The 18,489-nt window shown below is 36.3% G+C and overlaps 1 protein-coding gene across 4 annotated transcripts; it reads left to right on the forward strand.

Moving 5' to 3' along the window:
* Positions 1-3,223: 3,223 nt before the first annotated feature.
* On the forward strand, positions 3,224-17,149 carry LOC132598971 (pathogenesis-related homeodomain protein). Of its 4 annotated transcripts, none has more exons than XM_060312145.1 (9): positions 3,224-3,605; positions 10,773-11,490; positions 12,592-12,757; positions 12,852-12,975; positions 13,084-13,196; positions 13,296-13,850; positions 15,115-15,387; positions 15,962-16,051; positions 16,183-17,149. In XM_060312145.1, the coding sequence occupies exons 2-9, from the start codon at positions 11,018-11,020 to the stop codon at positions 16,696-16,698; spliced, it is 2,310 nt and encodes a 769-aa protein (XP_060168128.1). In that variant the 5' UTR covers positions 3,224-3,605; positions 10,773-11,017; the 3' UTR covers positions 16,699-17,149. The 4 variants fall into 4 exon arrangements, with proteins under 4 accessions (XP_060168128.1, XP_060168131.1, XP_060168130.1 ...); XM_060312148.1 differs by having other exon boundaries at positions 10,778-11,490; XM_060312147.1 differs by lacking the exon at positions 3,224-3,605 and adding an exon at positions 3,663-3,807.
* The last annotated feature ends 1,340 nt before the right edge of the window (positions 17,150-18,489 follow it).

Here is an 18,489-nt window from a genome sequence, read left to right on the forward strand (position 1 = left end):
AACAACAACAGCCAACAGCAGCAACAACAGAGAGAGAACCACAACCAACAGCAACAACAACAGCAAGGTGAAGAGAAAGCATCGGGTTTCGCCGGAGAAGATGACCGGCAGCGGTTCCGATAGAGAAGAGAGAGTTAAAGACGAGAGAGAGGGTTGAGGGAGGAGAGAGAGAACCGGGGGGGGGGGGGGTTGAGGGAAAAACATTGATACAATGAAATAAGAGGAGAATAGTTATACTGTGCAATTGATATACAAAATTTAGCTATGAGATGTAATTAAAGTAAAATGTAGCTACTAAATATAATTACCTACTAGTGTTTGCCACATCACGTAGATTTCCCTAGGAAAACCCAGCTACGAATTATAAATAATGAACTTGTAGTTATAGCTTGTTAGAAGCAGCTAAAGGGTAGCTATTTATGAAAACTTTACTTCAATCTTTTAACCTAAGTTGTGATTTTTCTGTTGGACCTGAAATAACATTGTTTTGAAGTGGTCCGCGATCACGAAGTCTGTAGCTCTGTACTTATAGCATGTGATATTGTTTACAAATTAAAAAGAACTTTAAACTAAACAATTAAAGAGAGCTGGTATGCAGATCAACATCACTTGATCCTAATAATTTCTTGAAAAACCGCAAATATGAAAGCTTTCATTTACCGTCTTACTTTTCCATTGTTGTTACAAGCACTAATTAATTTCCATTTACTAGTTAGATTGCATATCAGATTTCTTTTTCTATTGAGTCTGTTGAATGTTGTAGTCTTTTTCTCTATTAAAATGTGCTAAGCTAATACTGCATTCTCATATAAATACGTTTTTAGATTAATACTAAACCATATTTTTAGCCTGTTTGGCCAAACTTATTTTTCCCCCAAAAGTACTTATTTTTTTAATAAGTGCTTATTTTAAAAAAAGTGAGGTGTTTGGCCAAGCTTTTGAGAGAAAATAAGTGCTTTTGGGGAGTAGCAGAAAGAGTTTTTCAGAAGCTAAAAAAAATAGCTTTTGCCAAAAAGTACTTTTGAGAAAAATATACATAGAAGCACTTTTTAAAAGCTTGGCCAAACACTAATTGCTGCTCAAAAGTACTTTTTAAATTAATTAGCCAAACATAAACTATTTTTAGCCAAAAATACTTTTTAAAATAAGCTGTTTTTAAAAGCTTGGCCAAACAGGCTATTTCTGTCATTCTCTTGTTTCAGCTGACAAATTACTACCTTGTAAAGGTATTCTACATCCTAATAGGAACATATTAGTATCATTTTGACTCACTTTATTGTACATAATAGGAACATATTAGTATAATATTTATTTTGTCTCTTTTTCAAATGGTGCCGGGTGCCGATAGAGTTCATTTATACACTCTTTTTTAAGAAAATATTATATAGACACATATTTTTTTTTTGCTAAGCGGTATTTCTATGAGATCGCCTTTTTAAACATTTTTTTTGCAAGGATTATCCTTCTTTTGGGGCGGTCTTTAATTTTTGGTCCTCAAATTAGTGGTCTTTAATATTGCACTTCGCTTAACACCCAGAGGTCCTGGGTTCGAACCCAGGCTCAATAAAAAAAATAAAAAAAATTGTAAGGCATAAGTTAGAATTCGCAGGGCAGAAGTTGGGATTCGCAAAGCATAAGTTGGACCTTACCCAACTTATGCCTTGAGACAAACTTTTACCCAAATTAGGCCTTAAAACAAACCTTTGCCTTAAGGCCTTTGGATAGTGGTCTGCAAAACTCTAGCAAAATAATATATATATAATTTTTTTTTGTCTTAAGGCAGAGTTTGAAACCCAACTTATGCCTCTCGAATCACAATTTATACCTTGCGATTTTTTTTAAATTTTTTTTAACTGAGCGGGGCTCAAATCCAAAACTAATGGACTTTTAGTGAAAGACAAAATTAAAGATCACTGATTTGAGGGATAAAAATTAAAGACCACCCGATAGAAGGACGATCCTGCAAATTGTCCCTTTTTAAAGGCTGCAGGACACGGGAGGTATGGGCGCGGGTATATATTACTTTGTGAACTTTTAGAATTCTTTTTGTTATCCCGTAGTGCAATAAGAGTGAATGCCACAATTAAGAGTGTTATAAAATTCTTTCGATATCTCAATAGTGGAAGAAAACAAATACTCGACTAGGTAATGAAATGTTGTGACATTCAAAGTTATGCTCAAGGAAACGGTATGTTATTGTTTATCTCTGAGTATCATTGAGCTATATATAATATGAAAGGTATAGAATCTACAAAATTGCTACAGTGTAATTTTCTTAAGAAACGAATTTTGTAAATGGACGCTGAGCACTTTTTGGCGTCGTCTTTAAAAGATAGCCACTGTTATGGACTTCCAAATTTTACAGGTGAAACTCCATGATAATAACTCGGAGTTCATATGTAGAATTTACAACTCATGACTGTGATTATTTTTCGAATCACAGGGTTAAAAAATAGCAAATTTTATCCTATTTATTCCGTCGAGTAATTGTGAAAAGAAAGGGTCATTTGCACCTTTTCCCTATGTTGCTCCGGTCATTAATTTTTGTCCCTCAAGACAAATTACTTTTTCGTGGGGCATAACTTTAAATTTTTGCATTATAATATCTCACAAGTTATGCCCCGTGCCCTTAAACAACTTATGTCACACCAGACATAAGTTCGATTTTGGAGAACAAATTTAAAGACAAGCCCATTTGAAGAGGGAAAAAAAAAAGACCAGTCCATTTGAAAGACAATCGTGCAATTTTGAAAAAATGGGAAATTTGCACGATTGTCCTTATTCGGGGGTGGTCTTTAATTTTTACCCTTCGCCTAAATACCCTGAGGTTCTGGGTTTGAACGCCGACTCAGTAAAAAAAATCCGAAAGGTAGAATTTCGTTGCAAAATTAGGCCTATTCCGACACTTTTGTAGAATTCCAGCAGATTTAAAAAAAAAAAAATTCTACCTTGTAAAGTTTCGCAAAGCAAACTTGCACCTTAAAGCAAATTCTACCGAACCCAGAACCTCAAGATACTTTGAACTACCTTTTTAAGCGAAAGACAAAAATTAAAGATCAGCAATTTGAGGGGCAAAAATAAAAGACCAAGCGCCTTCGAAGGATATCCGTGCAAATAAATGTTTTGGAAAAGAGACGCTTTTGGGCCCGATAGCAAAAGCTATAAGCAATTGGATCAAATATAAGCCCAGGGACACTGCGATTAGGCCCAGCGTCGTTAAAAAGCAAATCTGGAAAGATCAAGGGTGGAAGCGAAAGAGGGGGAAACAATGGCGGCGCGGCAAAAGTGAACCTAGCCAGCGTTAAAATTGCTTCGCTCCTTGAGAACGTGCTTACACCGCACATTGCCCAGTGCACCCTGATTTGAAGGACCAACTAGGCTTTCACTAATACTATTATATGTTGTTGTTATCGGCTTAGAGAGAAAGGCTCGGCAACACCAATATCTACCTCCACTCTTCCTACTTTTCATACTCTCCTCCACTCACTTACTCTTCCCAAAAAATTAAAAAAAAGTACACCTTTAGTATGGAACCCTAGTTAGCAGATTCTTGATTCAAACTCTCTTTGTCGATTTCTTTCTCTTCAAAGAAGACAAAAACTAAGGTAATCTTGAATTCTTCTAACTCTTGTAAACTATTTTTCATTCTTCAAACCCAGCTGTCTAAATGTGGGTACAATCAAGAAAAAGGGAAAGTTGGGACATTTTCCATACTACATTAAATACTTGGATTTCCCTTTATTCTACTGTTGGCTAGTGTTTTTTGCTTACTTTTCTCTCAAAGTAGCTGAAAATTGGCGTGCTTTGGTAAGGTATTAAATGGTTTGTTCTTTTGGTTTTGAATGTTTAAAGGGTTTCCTTGTACATCCTTTAGTTTCCAATCACATATTGCTAAGGCTTAAGTTATGCAGACGAGTCTAAATACTTGAATTGGCTGTTGGATATTGTGTATAGTTGCAACTCAAGCAGAAGTCTGTTTCCTTTAAAGACAAAGGTTTAGATAGATAGGCGATAAGTCTTAAAATAAAGAAGTAAATAAATGGACCTTGGGCCTATCGAGGATTGCCCGAGTCGAGACCATCCATCCCTTAGATAGCCGATGTGGGACTCTTAACAAAAAAAATAAGATAAAAGAGATTTTCCCCTTTAGTAAGGAGATAAGGGGCAATAAATAATTTATGTAACACTCAAATCTAGAGGTTATGACCCGTGGCGTATCTAGGATTTTCACTAAGGGGGTTCGAAAAATAAAAATGTAGTGCTTGGGATTTGAACTTGGAACCTCAAGGTGAAATTTGAACCCCCTAAACCACTAAGCCGACCTCTAGTCTTGTGTTCACGGTACTCAAAATCTATATACGTACATAAAAACAAAAAAAATTATCTTATATATACAGTGTAATAGATTCGCCCCTGGTTATGACTCTCCAATGCTGCAAAGTATGATGTGAATTACAAAGAAAACGTGTTACCAATAGATGCATGTCTTTCCTACAGTGTATGTTATTACAAAACTAAATACCCGAAAATAGAAGGAACCAAGATCCTTTTTTATTGTTTATTTTTAGAATAATAAACCAAGATCTAGCTTCTTATTTCATTCAAGTCTACTAAATGCAATTTAGTGGAGATATGCATACATGCATTAAGTAGAATCATGATCCTCTTTTAACTTCACGAACGTGTAATCAATTTTGAATTTTACTCTTATTCTGTCCTTGATGTCCTATTATGACTTACACTATGATTAACATGAATGCTAGCAAGTTTAGATACCATATAATCCAAAAGAAGATGTATGGGTAGTAATTTCTATGAATACAGAAATAAATATTTTATGAAGAGAATAGTCCCACCTTTCTACCATTTGGTTTAATGGTATATCGGTATCCTGTTTAGTTTTTTTTTTTTTAGGAAAGTAGAAATTATTTTGGGACAAACTGTTGATGAAAGTCTGCTTTTGTAGTTACCAAATATAAATTTATTCATTTGCTCGAGGCCTCAGCTGTTGCTGCTGGGATAGCCATTTATATGAACTAGTGCACCATCCGCACCTTGATTTGAAGGACCAACTGAGCTTTCACTCTATTATGTTATCGGCTTAGAGAGAAAGGCTCGGGAACATCAATATCTACCAGTCGCTCTTCCTACTTTTCATCTCTCCTCCACTCACTTACTCTTCCCCAAAAAAATTACACCTTCACTTGGAAGCCCTAGTTTACAGATTCTTGATTATTTCGTTCTCTGGAAAGAAAAGAATTAATGTAATCTTGAATTCTTCTAACTCTTGTAAAATATTTTCCTTCTTGAAACCCCACACTCTTGCAAACATCGTTTTGGCTAAATGTGGGCGGAAACAAGAAAAAGGAAAGTTGGGACATTTTCCATATTACACTAATTTCATGGGTTTGCACTGGTTTAGTGATTCTACTGTTGGTTAGGGTTTTTGTTGTCTTTTTCCCGCAAAGTAGCTGAAAATTGTCGTGCTTTCGTAAGTTATATCAAATGTCTTGTCCTTTTGGTTCTTAATGTTTACAGGGTTTCCTTGGACACCCTCTAGTTTTGCTTTCCATATTCTATCACAAATTACTAACCATAAAAAAAAGCAGATGAGCTTAAATTGGTTGACATACTTGAATTGGCTGTTGGATATTGTGTATAGTTGCAACTCGAGCTTCTGTCTCTTCCGTTAAAGACAAATTAGTTTCTAAAGACAAAGGTTTGGATAAATAGGCGAATAAGTCTTAAAAATAAACAAGTAAAGAAATGAAACTTGGGCCTAACTTAACTCCCAAAAGCTATGCTCAAGAGAGGAGGATTGCCCAAGTCCATATGAAGAGACCACCCATCGCTTAGAGTGTCGATGTGGGACTCTTAACAAAAAATAAGAACCCCTTTAGTAAGGAGATAAGGCAATAAATAATTTATGCAACACTCAAATCTAGAGGTTATGACCAGTGGCGGATCTAGGATTTTCACTAAGGGTGTTTGAAAAATAAAAATGTAGTGCTTAGGATTTGAACTTGGAACCTGAAGGTGAAATTTGAACCCCCTAAACCACTGAGCCAACCTCTAGTCTTGTGTTCAGGGTGTTCAAAATCTATATATGTACATAAAAAATAAAAAAATTACCTTAAGGTGAAATTTGAACCCCCTAAACCACTGAGCCAACCTCTAGTCTTGTGTTCAGGGTGTTCAAAATCTATATATGTACATAAAAAATAAAAAAATTACCTTATATACATAGTGTAATTTTTGCCGGGGGGGGGGGGGGGGTTCGGGTGACACCGTTCCGCCCCTGGTTATGACTCTCCAATCCTGCAAAATATGATGTGATTACAAGCAAATGTGTTACCAAATAGATGCATGTCTTTCCTACAGTGTATGTTATTATAAAACTAAATACCAGAAAATAGAAGGAGCCAATATCCCTTTTTATTGTTTATTTGTAGAATAATAAACCAAGATCTAGCTTCTTATTCCATTCAAATCTATTAAATGCAATTTAGTGGAGATACGCATACATTCATTAAGTAGAAATCATGATCCTCTTTTAACTTCATGAACGTGTAATCAATTTCGAATTTTACTCTTATTCTGTCCTTGATGTCCTATTATGACTTTACACTATGATTAACATGAATGCTAGCAAGTTTATATACCATATAATCCAAAAGAAGGAGATGTATGGGAGTAATTTCTATGAATAAAAAAATAAATCTTTTATGAAGAGAATAGTGCCACCTTTCTACCATTTGGTTTAATGGTATATCCTGTTTAGTTTTTTTTTTTTTGGATAAAGATATCCTGTTTAGTTTTATTTAGGGAAGTAGAAATTATTTTGGGACAAACTGTTGATGAAAGTATGCTTCTGTAGTCACCAAAGTTTGCTTCTGTAGTCACCAAAGTTAAATTTATTTATTTGCTTGAGGCCTCAGCTGTTCCTACTGGGATAGCCATTTATATCAACTTGAAAACTACCATGTCTCAATGTTCCGCTGTCATTGTCCTTATATTTCTTCCAGAAACTACCTGTTTGGCCATGAGAATTTTTCACTTTTGGATTTTTTTTCACTTCATTTGAAAATCAGCGTTTGGCCATGAAAGTACCAAATACAACTTCCTTGGAAAACAACCAAAACCCTATTTTCACTTTTTCACTTTTAGTACATTCAAACAACCAAAAATTCTTTGCAAAACTATAACCAAACACAACTCCAACTTCAAAATTCCAAATAAAGTAGAAAAATATTTGGTTTTCTTGGCCAAACGCCTCTTGTAGGCCGCTAGGCCAGTGTACTCATCTAGTCTGCCGGAGGAACTTTGAACCTCAGAGCGGTTCTATGCTCAATCCGAGTAATTTATGTACGTAACAAGCTTTTAAAAGAATGTGGTCAACTTTGGCTTTTTGTCCTATACTTAGGCTGCATTTGTTCTCATTAAGATTAAGACGTCTAAATCTGAATGCACATCTTAATGATTAAGATGTTATCTCTAAATCTGAATATTACATAATACCTCTGTCCCAATTTATGTGATACACTTTCTTTTTTAGTCTGTCCCAAAAAGAACGATACATTTCCTTATTTGGCAACAATTTAACTTTAAACTTTACCTTTTACGCTTAACGAGATTTTCTATAACCACACAAATATCTTGGGCTTATTTTAGACCTCTTTCTTTATTGCTTAAACTCCGTGTCCAATCAAGCTATATCACATAAATCGGGACGGAGGGAGTAATTAAGACTGTTTGTTTTTAACATTTGAATGAACATAATTTCATTTTATTTCCAAATTATTACTCCCCCCGTCCCAATTTATGTGGTATAGTTCGAGAGTCAAATTTCTTAATTTTGACCGCGAAATCGGACATAGAATCTCCAAATATTTTAAAAATAAAATTTACATATTTGGAAACTATGTAAGAAGTACTGTACGTCGCAATAACTAACAATTCAAAAATATTTACAAGGCATATGAAAAAATTGCAGTCAAAGCAAAACTTATTTGACTCTTGAAATGCGAAAGGTGAGACATAAATTGGGACGGATGGAGTAATAAACATAATAAAAAGAAAGAGCTTTGAACTATCTTCAAGCACCAATAATGTCGAAACTTTGCCACTGCCGTAACCCTCGAGTAATCCACAAGCAAATTTGAACCTTCAGATTCGACTAAAATCATTCTCTAAATTCAAATTTCAAAGACGAAAGAGAAGAAATTGATACAATTTCTAATTTTGTTTGTTTTCTCAATTCCCAAAATTCATCCAACCACCTACTCTCATTAACAGACCCACCATTTTTGATAACTCAATAAAAGATCACCACTGTCAAGGTGGTGGTGGGTGGGTGGGTTTTCTAGACCTTGTTCATGGTTGTTCTCCGTGTATTGATATTTGGTTATGTGTCATTGGTAATTTTCTGGCAATGAATTTCAATTATGTTTTCTTAGGCGAGTGGAGGAGTGATGATTGGGAAGAAGCATGGTAAAAAATGGAGATTGTTTTTTGCTTCCTTTGTTTTAGAGGTTGAATTGTAGTTTATTATTTGCACTGGTCCGGCAATAGAGATGAGAGATGAGATGAGAAGGCAGGTTTAGAAATCCTTAGCCATGGATGATTTGGGTTTCTACAGGGAGATAAAATTGGAGAAGAAGAATAGTTTAATAGTAGAATTTAACATTAAAAATATAAAAGAGCAAGCAAAGGGTCTGAATGATTTTCAGACTCTGTTCAGGATCCGTCTGAATCAGACGTGTTAAAGATGTATTAAGTGGCTAAATCGTAATAAAAACAAATGCACTTCATGGACGGAGTTCTGAACCATTCAGATTTAGACCCCATTAAGTGCAAACAAATGAGGCCTTACCCCAGGTTCACTAGCTGCTTTTCTGGTCTTCTGTGGTCTCTGGGAAGTAACTAAGTTAAATTCCACTAAAATGCTCTTTATTGATTGAGCTTTCTGTGAAATATTGTTATCTTCTTTCCTCCATATTTAATGTTGCGCCCCTGTGCTACCAAGAAGATGGAACACCACTTATTGAGTCTTTTTGCGTCCATGGCTGAATGGTTAAAGCGCCCGACTGAGTAAAGGGGCAAAATCACAGGTTTGATTCCCACTGGACAGGCTGAGAGCAGTGCCTGCTCCCTTTACGTGGGGGAGTTGGATGGCAGTTTCGCTATTTGGGGCTTCCGGTTATTCTTTTTCGTTCAAACAAAGGGGTCCTTCCTTGAGAAGACTGAAACTACAATTTATCTAACCAACCAAAACCTTCTCCCTCCATTATTGTCAGCGCAATAGCTTGTGCAAAAAATCAGTATATATAGAAAAAAATTCATATATTCATTATTGAGATTCCAGATTCTTTCAAATGGAAGCAAGGAATAGGCTAAGGGCTGTACCTTAAAGATCCCAACCGTATTGATGTTCCTGAGTGGTGGTCTTTTGGTAAGTAAATATAAGTTACACAATTTTATTTTCTTATTTTAGATTTGACAATTCACGGGCTGGACTTTATGTAGAGATTATAGTAGGAGGACTAATTTATTTGGATAATTTTCTTGCCCGCACTATTTGAAAGCATGAAGCTGTCGAGAACTGGTGCTATATATTTGTGCTTCATGTCCTTATTACTGTGTGACAAGAAAGTGCCACCAAAACTTAAAGGCAAGTTCTACAAAGTGGTGGTTAGACCGACTTTGCTATACGGGGCGGAGTGCTGGCCAGTCAAGAACTCTCACGTTCAGAAGATGAAAGTCGCGGAAATGCGAATGCTGCGGTGGATGTGTGGCCACACTAGGAAGGATAAGATTAGGAATGAAGACATCCGGGGCAAGGTGGGAGTGGCATCGGTGGAGGACAAGATGCGGGAAGCAAGGCTGAGATGGTTTGGACATGTCAAGAGGAGAGACACAGATGCCCCAGTGCGGAGGTGTGAGAGGTTGGCTATGGACGGTTTCAGGAGAGGTATAGGTAGGTTAAAGAAGTATTGGGGAGAGGTGGTTAGACAGGACATGGCGCAGTTTCAGCTTACCGAGGACATGACCTTAGATAGGAGGTTGTGGAGGACTCAGATTAGGATAGAAGGTTAGGAGGTAGTCTCGCTTACTTCTTTCGTCGTAGTAGTTGTAGTTTGCTCATTCATTTATTGCCATCTGATTTCTGCTTATATTGTTGGGTCTTGTACTTCGAGTATCTTATTTATTTATGGTAGCTACTGTTTATTATGACTCTCTCACTTTTGTTGCTTCTCGTTTTCATATTGTTTTGTTATGCTTGTCCTTATCTGACCTTTTGTCTTGTTCTCTGTTGAGCCGAGGGTCTTTCGGAAACAACGGTGAGGGTAAGGTCTGGGTACGCTTTACCCTCCCTAGACCCCACATTGTGGGAATTTACTGGGTATGTTGTTGTATCCTTATTACTCGAAGGAGATATGTTAGCCTCTCTTTCTTCTTTGGTTCTGTTGCATTTAGGAAGCTAGCCAAAAGTAGATAAGTACTATTTAATAGTGCTATTGTAGTACATGTGACGCGGTGATGTACAGATCAGAGAAAACTCCACTACTCCAGCAACCAAATGTCCCATCTTTAACTGATTTTGTATCAAACATTAACCCTCATTATTTTAAGTGCATAATTGGATGAGCATTTCTATTCTTTATCTCTCATGTTTGTAAGTATTTGGTGCAATTAAGTATACGTTTTTTTTATAACCGCAACTTTGATTTGATATTTATGTGCTCATGCCACTATTTTTTTTTTTTGGTCAGAGAAGCAATATTGGATTTTTCAGTTTGGAGTATAAGAAATTTTGCGCCAGGGCATTGTCGTTGTGAGAATTGGGAGAATAGATTTCTCGTGATCTTGGATCATTGAATATATTTATCACTGCAGTAACTTAGAACTTGAGCACAGACGTCATTAAGATGAAAATGAAGAGATAACTGTGTCCTGTAGACATTTTTGGTAATGCCAATCAGGAAGAGTTGAGACCACAGCTAGAAATCAAACTGAGATGTCAACTCTTGGAAACACTGCAGTTTCACCTGAAAAGGTGGCAACAACAACTGCTGGGGGCCATTACACAGCATCAGCAGCAGGTAATATGTCTGAAAACCCTGGTGTTGAGGAATCAGGACAAGCATGTGAAAACACAGTTCAAAATCTTAACCAATCAGAATGTCGAGAGAAAACACCTGGTCAGCCTAGAAAAAGAAAATCTATTTCAGGATCCCCTATCAGCAGTACTAGACTTCTACGCTCAAGGTCTAAGGAGAAATCTGGAGCTCCTGAGGCAAATAATACTGTAGTAACTCGTGATGCTATTGAGGAAAAGAAAAGAAAAAGGAGAAAGAAAAAACATAGTAAGGATATAGCTGTGAATGAATTCACAAGAATAAGGGCCCATCTGAGGTACTTATTACATAGAATACAATATGAGCAGACCTTGATTGAAGCTTACTCTGGTGAAGGCTGGAAAGGACAAAGGTTCGTAACCTTTTATCAGAATTATTATGTAGTAAAATGTGTGAGAATTTAATTGATGAATGCTTAGTGAAGGTTGGATAAGAGGCAATCTTCTGTAACTTGTTGCAGTTTTATTGTACACATTTTTTTGACTTCATAATACTTGACCACTCATAGCAGCTTGTTACCCTACAGCAATATTTATTTGTGAAGTGTGAACAGTATACAAGATCGATATTGATGAAAAAGGGACATAGTACTACTACAGTTCATTGAATCGGGAGATGTTACTCTAAAAAGTTCTAGGTTAATGTCTTTATGCTGGGCTTCGCCAATATCAATAAAATTATTTACCTTGGTGGAAAAAAAATCATTGGTTAATTGTGCTTATATGATGGTGACTTGAGCTTGCAGGTGTGCGCCGCTAACATTATGTTGTGAAGTAGCATCGTGGGCTTTGTTTTTTTTTTTTTTTTTGGGGGCAAAAGTAATAGGTTTCTTTAAAGAACGGGGATGGGCTTTGTACAATCTCAAAGCTCGTTGCACTGTTGAAGGATATCAAGGTTTTTTTGCTTGCAATTTTGCATAATCTCTGTTGATGTAAGTCTGAGAAGTATCTGGGAGGTACCAACTTACCAAAAACAAAAAGTGGTCGTTGAGGGGTACTTTCTACCTGCTCATGTGTCGCATTATTAGTGTTGCGTTGATGTGATGGTCTAATTACTTGCTCTTTACTGGGAGGAAGCAGGTGTAAGCATGCTAACCCTGTAGAGTTATTTGTATTTGCTTTGCTGACATCTGCCATTGCCAAATGGCCAATGGTTTTAGCAACCACCAGTTGTTATTACCCCAATAAGCTCATTCTAGTTTATCGTGTCATGTCACATTCATAAGGCAGGGAGAATATGTGATTTTTGTAATTATCTTCTCTATTACAAGGTGCTACTGCAGCTGCCTGCTTAACCTAGCCTTAGATTATCTGGCCTGTTGAAAGAATTATATTATAGAAATCATGTTCATGTCTGGTAGTTGTTATTCCTTGCTTAGCTCACTTTGCTGTATTTTCCTGTTTATGTTAATTCAAAGTCATTATTGGGTTTTATGGTGTTGCCACTCTTGCAGCTTAGAAAAGATAAAGCTGGAGAAGGAGCTACAACGAGCCAAGACCCATATTTTTCGTTACAAATTAAAAATTAGAGATTTGTTTCAACGCCTTGATACTTTACTTGCTGAAGGGAGGCTTCCGGCATCTTTATTTGACAATGAAGGGGAGATTGACAGTGAAGATGTAGGATATGCTTGTTGGCTGTTATATTTTTAGATGTGTTCATGGTGCTATGATGGGGTAACTGGATTTCTCAGGCATCTTTATTCTTCTGCAGATATTCTGTGCAAAGTGTGGCTCGAAGGATCTGCTAGCTGATAATGATATTATCCTCTGTGATGGCGCTTGTGAGCGTGCATTTCACCAGTTATGTGTGGAGCCACCTCTGTTAAAAGAAGACAGTAATGTTCAGTTATCCTGTTGATAATTGTTCTGATAGCTTTTTCTCAAGTCTCAAATAACTTCCTTACACTCATGGTTCTGTTGTTCCTTGCTATGCATGCTAACAGTTCCACCTGATGATGAAGGCTGGCTTTGTCCTGGTTGTGATTGCAAAGTTGACTGCATTGACTTGCTTAATGATCTTCAAGGAACAGTCCTTTCCGTTACTGACAGCTGGGAGGTCACGTCTTGATCATTGTTCTGGATAATCAGCAGTTAGTTTTTCTGATCATTATGATTTTCAGCGCTGTTCCTAAGTGTCTTCTTCTAACATGTGTAGAAAGTATATTCCAAGGAAGCTGCTGCTGCGTCCGGGGAAAAGCTGGATGATATTTCTGGACTTCCATCAGATGACTCGGAGGACGATGACTACAACCCTGAAAATCCAGATGTAGAAAAAAATGATTCGGAAGATGAATCCAGTTCTGATGAATCTGATTTTTACTCTGCATCTGAAGACCTGGCAGAAGCCCCTCCTAAAGATGATGAGATTTTGGGGCTTCCTTCTGATGACTCAGAAGATGATGACTTTAATCCTGATGATCCAGATAAGGAGCCGGCTAAAACAGAAAGTTCAAGTTCCGACTTTACGTCTGACTCTGAGGATCTTGGTTTGATAGTTGATACTAATAGGTTGCCAGGTGATGACCAAGGGGTTTCCAGTCCAGTAGATAACAGTAGGCCAAACTCGGCTTCCCAAGTGGAAAAAGCTAACGTTGGTAAAGCTAAAAGAAATTCGCTGAAGGATGAGTTGTCCTATCTCACGCAATCTGTTAGCCCTCTTGTCTCTGCCAAAAGGCACTTAGAGAGGTTGGACTACAAAAAGCTGCACAATGTAAGCTGCTTTTTTTTTTTTTTTTTTTTTTTGTCATTATCTATGTTCATATATCCACATATATGCTGTTTAATTATCTACTATTTGTGTATATAACTAATGTAGTACATTTTAACCCTCTTGACATGTTCATGCCTTGGTCAATCTCCTACCGGTTTAGATTCGGAGTAATGAAATTTACTGATGTAGTCCATGTAGAATATTCGTATTTGTTAGAAAAAAAATGGAAACTGCAGGGGCATTGATCATGCCATTTTTGCTTGGCCAGTTTACTTCTGCCATCATTTATGAGATTATCATATTCAATATCATACTCCAGGTCTTTTTTAGCACAAAAAATGCAATTCCTGTTTGAGTTATTTCCTTGATTTTTGTGTAAATGCAACTTTTTATCCTCAAGGGGTCATTCACATTAACATAATTTTCTGGTTTTGTCCATGTTTTCATCAGTATAAAATTGGTCATGAGAGCCTATTCTCTATGGAGAAGGATAGAGGAAGATAAGTGGGAACAAAACCACAACACCCTTTTGAGTTGGGAGTTAAATTTAATCTATTTGTGACTTAGTATAATCAATTTCTGTGGGTTAAAGTTTTAAAATATCAGATTGTATGTGGCATATATACAAGAACTGGGTCACTGTATTTTACTACAAAAAAGTTCTGTGGAAAAACAACATAAGTTCTTGTCTAAAACATTCAAATTGAGTTCTGACAGCTGAGTCAGCCTAAGCCCTTATAATAGGTGCTTAAGTTGTACAAGCAGTCAAACACTTATCATTATACGGAGAACTGTTGTTTCTCTTTCAACTCTCAATAGCTGCATGACTAATGCTTAGATTGCTGAGTTATCATTCTTACTGTCTTGAGTAGCCAACCTTCTTTGATATCTTCCCTTGTTGGTTACTTGATATAAAGGTCATCTCTTGGAAAGAAAGAAAGTGGGATTCTTTTGAAACAACCAAGTTGAAATATCAAGCTTGCAGTTATCTTGGATTTTAAAATTGTGAAGGCTTAACTGCTATTTTTAAGGGAGGATTTGAGGAAAGCGCTTGTCTGCAATTGGACATACTATTTTCTTTATTGTATAACATAAACTAAGATCTATTATATAAAAAAACAATGATTTATTCATTTAAATGGTAAGTCACTGCATGTTATATATTCATCAATCATATATGCGCTTGTGTTCGTCAACGTGACTCCTTATCATTTTATATTCCACCTGCTTGGATTGATTTGCTCGGATTCATTGGTGTATGAAGGAAACATATGGAAATGGATCTTCTGATTCTAGTGATGATGAAGATTTTGAGGGTGGTCCTTCACCCAAGGTGAGAAAGATCAGAAATGCCAAAGCTGCTATGGCTTCTCCTAGTTCGACTCCAGCAGATATCAAGGACCAAAATGGGAAACGGAAAGGGAGCGGACATACTTCTGATGGGGGACACTCTGAGAAACTCAAAGTTGGAGGCGTGGACACCTCTGAATCTCATTCAAGCGGTAAAAGAAAAACATATGGAGAAGCCGCCACCAAGGTATTTGTGGGCTTTACTCTGGTTCTAACTGTTTACATAATCTGATCAGTGTTTATAGTTTCCGATGAAATTTAAAACAATTCCTATTGAAGGTAGGAGGTCATAGTTATGTCATCCTTGTAGAAGTTGTATACAATGAATATGATATTAAAAACAATTCCTATTGAAGGTAGGACGTCATATTTATGTCATCCTTGAAGTAGTAGTGTACAATGGATATGATAAACCAACTTCATTAGCTTTTAAGCAGAACTTGTTTACTCTGTAGTTACCCCAAAAAGAAAGTAGAACTTGTTTATAGCTGTGCTTGCCTAATATGGTGATGCCTTCTAAAAGATTTTCTTTCCAAAAAGATTTTTTTACCAAAAAGTTGTATGCATTTATGATTTTTCTTTCTTATATTTTTCTGAATTTGCTTGAAGAGACAAACAGGATGTGGTTAGATAGGATTCATATGGCAGACCCAACTAGTTTGGGATTGACGGACACTGTATTTGTCTAGTTTATTGGAAGAATTTTGTTTGTCAATTTTCATGCATTTGCTCACTCCAGCTTAATGCTTTTTTGGGTTCAGAGACTCTACGAATCCTTCAAGGACAATCAGTATCCTGACCGTGACGCAAAGGAGAAGTTGGGTAAAGAATTAGGGCTAACAGCTCACCAGGTTTTATAAGTTCTCCCTGGCATATGTTAATTTCAGCTTCGTCCTGTTTTTCACCACTTATATCTTCTTTTTTGCTTCGCTGCTGCCCCTTTTTTCCCTTCTTAGTTAGTTTCTTTTTATTAAATATGCAGGTCAGTAAATGGTTTGAAAATGCTCGTCATTGCCGTCGTCATTCTTCTCACTGGGATTCAATTATGAGTCAAAAAGTGTCGAAAGAATCTCCATCCTCGTCACAGATAATTGGAGAACCACTTGGAACTGAATCTAAAAGCATCTTGAATGATGCTTCCTGCAATGGGGTTGAGAAATTTGAACCACTAAAGCAATGCCTTAATGGAGAAAAATCTCCTGCCATAGATAACAGCGAGGGAGATTTGTTGATACAGGAGTCCAGTGGAAAAGAATCTAGTAAACCAAAAGCAAAAAATGATGCAACAATTCAAGGATCGGATGACACTCCCCCCAGCAAGACTTCTAAGAAGCAGAATGCGAAGGTTGACACCACGGATTCTCAGAATGATGATATGACAGATCAAGGATCGGATGACACTCCTCGCAATAAGACTTCTAAGAAGCCAAATGTGAAGGTTGATACCCCGAATTCTCAGAATGTCCGTAGAAGTAGCAGGTTGCAGAAACAAGGCTGAGGCCAAATTCTGGACCATATGAATACTTTGAGTGGAATATAATCTACCTGGAAGTTTTCTGATCTCCGTGAATGGTTAAAGATTGAAACATTAGCTAGTTGAAGGGTCGGGTAGTTGTCCAGATACTCATGCGGAACTTTGAGGTACCGAGTTATATGGAGTTCCTCTGTTAATCCACAGAACGAACATGCATGGATGTAACAGTTCTCTTCACATTTTCCCGTCCATATTGGATGTAGCAGGGTTACTGGAGCTATCATATTTAAATTTCAATTACCGTTACATTTATGGCTCAATCGTACAGTAAACATGGTTTGATGTCGCTATGTTGTACGTATTGCAGATTAAAATATTTCTCCTTTTTTATTTATTTGGTTTTTGTTGTCCTCTGTTGTAACTGTTTCAGTAAAGATGAACTTATTTCAATTGGAATGTCGGATTTGCTGCTCAACCGTCATTTGGAGAAGCAAAGCGTTTAATGCGCCAGTATATCCTGACATAGTAGGGAGCTGGAGATTTATTTGTGACAGAATATCCCTCCGAGGGTGAGTAGTAGTAATTTGTTGGGTTGGTTTCATTCGAAGTGTTTATTTTCTTAAGAAGTATTTCGTTTGGATAGCTGAAGTGTTTGATCAGGATTTTGAAGAAAGAAAGAGTGCTCGGCTAACGAGGTGATCCCTAGAATCTTTTCATTCTTAAGGTTCGGACTCGAGAGCTTTGGTTAAGAATGGAAACTTGAGATCATTGGTTAGGGGGGAAAAGATCCTATCCACCACACCTTTATGGTCATTTCGTCTTAATTTATAATTCGTTTATTCATGGGCTATAAGCATCACCTTCTTCCCCTCTTCCTTGCATTTTCCTACGATATATTTCCATTACGATCTTTAGGATAATAGGATACATCATCACGAAGAATCACCAGTCATTGAACCGGTTGATACATTTTTTTTTATGTATTTAAATTATCATATAAAACTTAAGTAATTAGATGTTCAATATTAATACTTTGACTTAATTTTATTGATTATTGATTAAAATTATTAATGAATTTTGTGGCCGCAATTTTTTTTTATATTTTAGATAAATAAAATCAAATCTAAAAGTATATCATAATAGCCATTTATAATAGTTTAGCTATTTAAATAATAGTGATAAATGTGAGCTTCATGTGCTCTTATCAATAAGTTTTTAACACTGAAAGAAGTTCAAGAAGAGTATTCTGCTTTCATGGACAGTTAGACGTAGTATACTGTATACAATTTAGTAAATAATATTTATGCAACTTACTAATCAAGAGCACTTGTATAAGTTTTTCTAATTGTATTTAATTTCATGTTTCAATATCGTTACATTTTGATTTCTAATGTTCAAAACAATGCTCCAAAGCGATTATAGCATTGTGGCTTGAACTTAACTTACATGATATTTGACTTGTATAAATTATTTTCCTAGCAATGAAATCAAGCTTAACATGTAGAAAGATAACAATGTAAGTTCCAAATCTGTCATGCTATTTGAAATTATTTTTAAAAATGCTTGCTGTTTATTTCCACTTGTTAAATTACTAAATTAAATGTTCCTTTTCAAATTATGTTCATTATTTAAGGTACGTGGCTAGAATGTCTTACGTAATCTAAATTTTGTAATAAGGATAAACTTAGGTTTTCTTTAGCGAAATGGCTAGAATGTCTTACTACTTCAAATGTTAGCTCTCAAGTTTTCCTCCTAATTGTGTGTTTAGTTTAGTTTTTAATAAGAGAACTATTTTTAGAAATAGAAATTTTTGCA

Source organism: Lycium barbarum, chromosome 6, assembly GCF_019175385.1.
Source record: "Lycium barbarum isolate Lr01 chromosome 6, ASM1917538v2, whole genome shotgun sequence".
Classification (NCBI taxonomy): Eukaryota; Viridiplantae; Streptophyta; class Magnoliopsida; order Solanales; family Solanaceae; genus Lycium; species Lycium barbarum.

Coding starts and splice junctions, on each gene's coding strand:
- LOC132598971 (XM_060312145.1), top strand. CDS start 11,018: ATGTCAACTCTTGGAAACACTGCAGTTTCACCTGAAAAGGTGGCAACA. Junction 13,197..13,295: donor CCGTTACTGACAGCTGGGAG/GTCACGTCTTGA, acceptor TAACATGTGTAG/AAAGTATATTCCAAGGAAGC. Junction 13,851..15,114: donor ACTACAAAAAGCTGCACAAT/GTAAGCTGCTTT, acceptor TGGTGTATGAAG/GAAACATATGGAAATGGATC.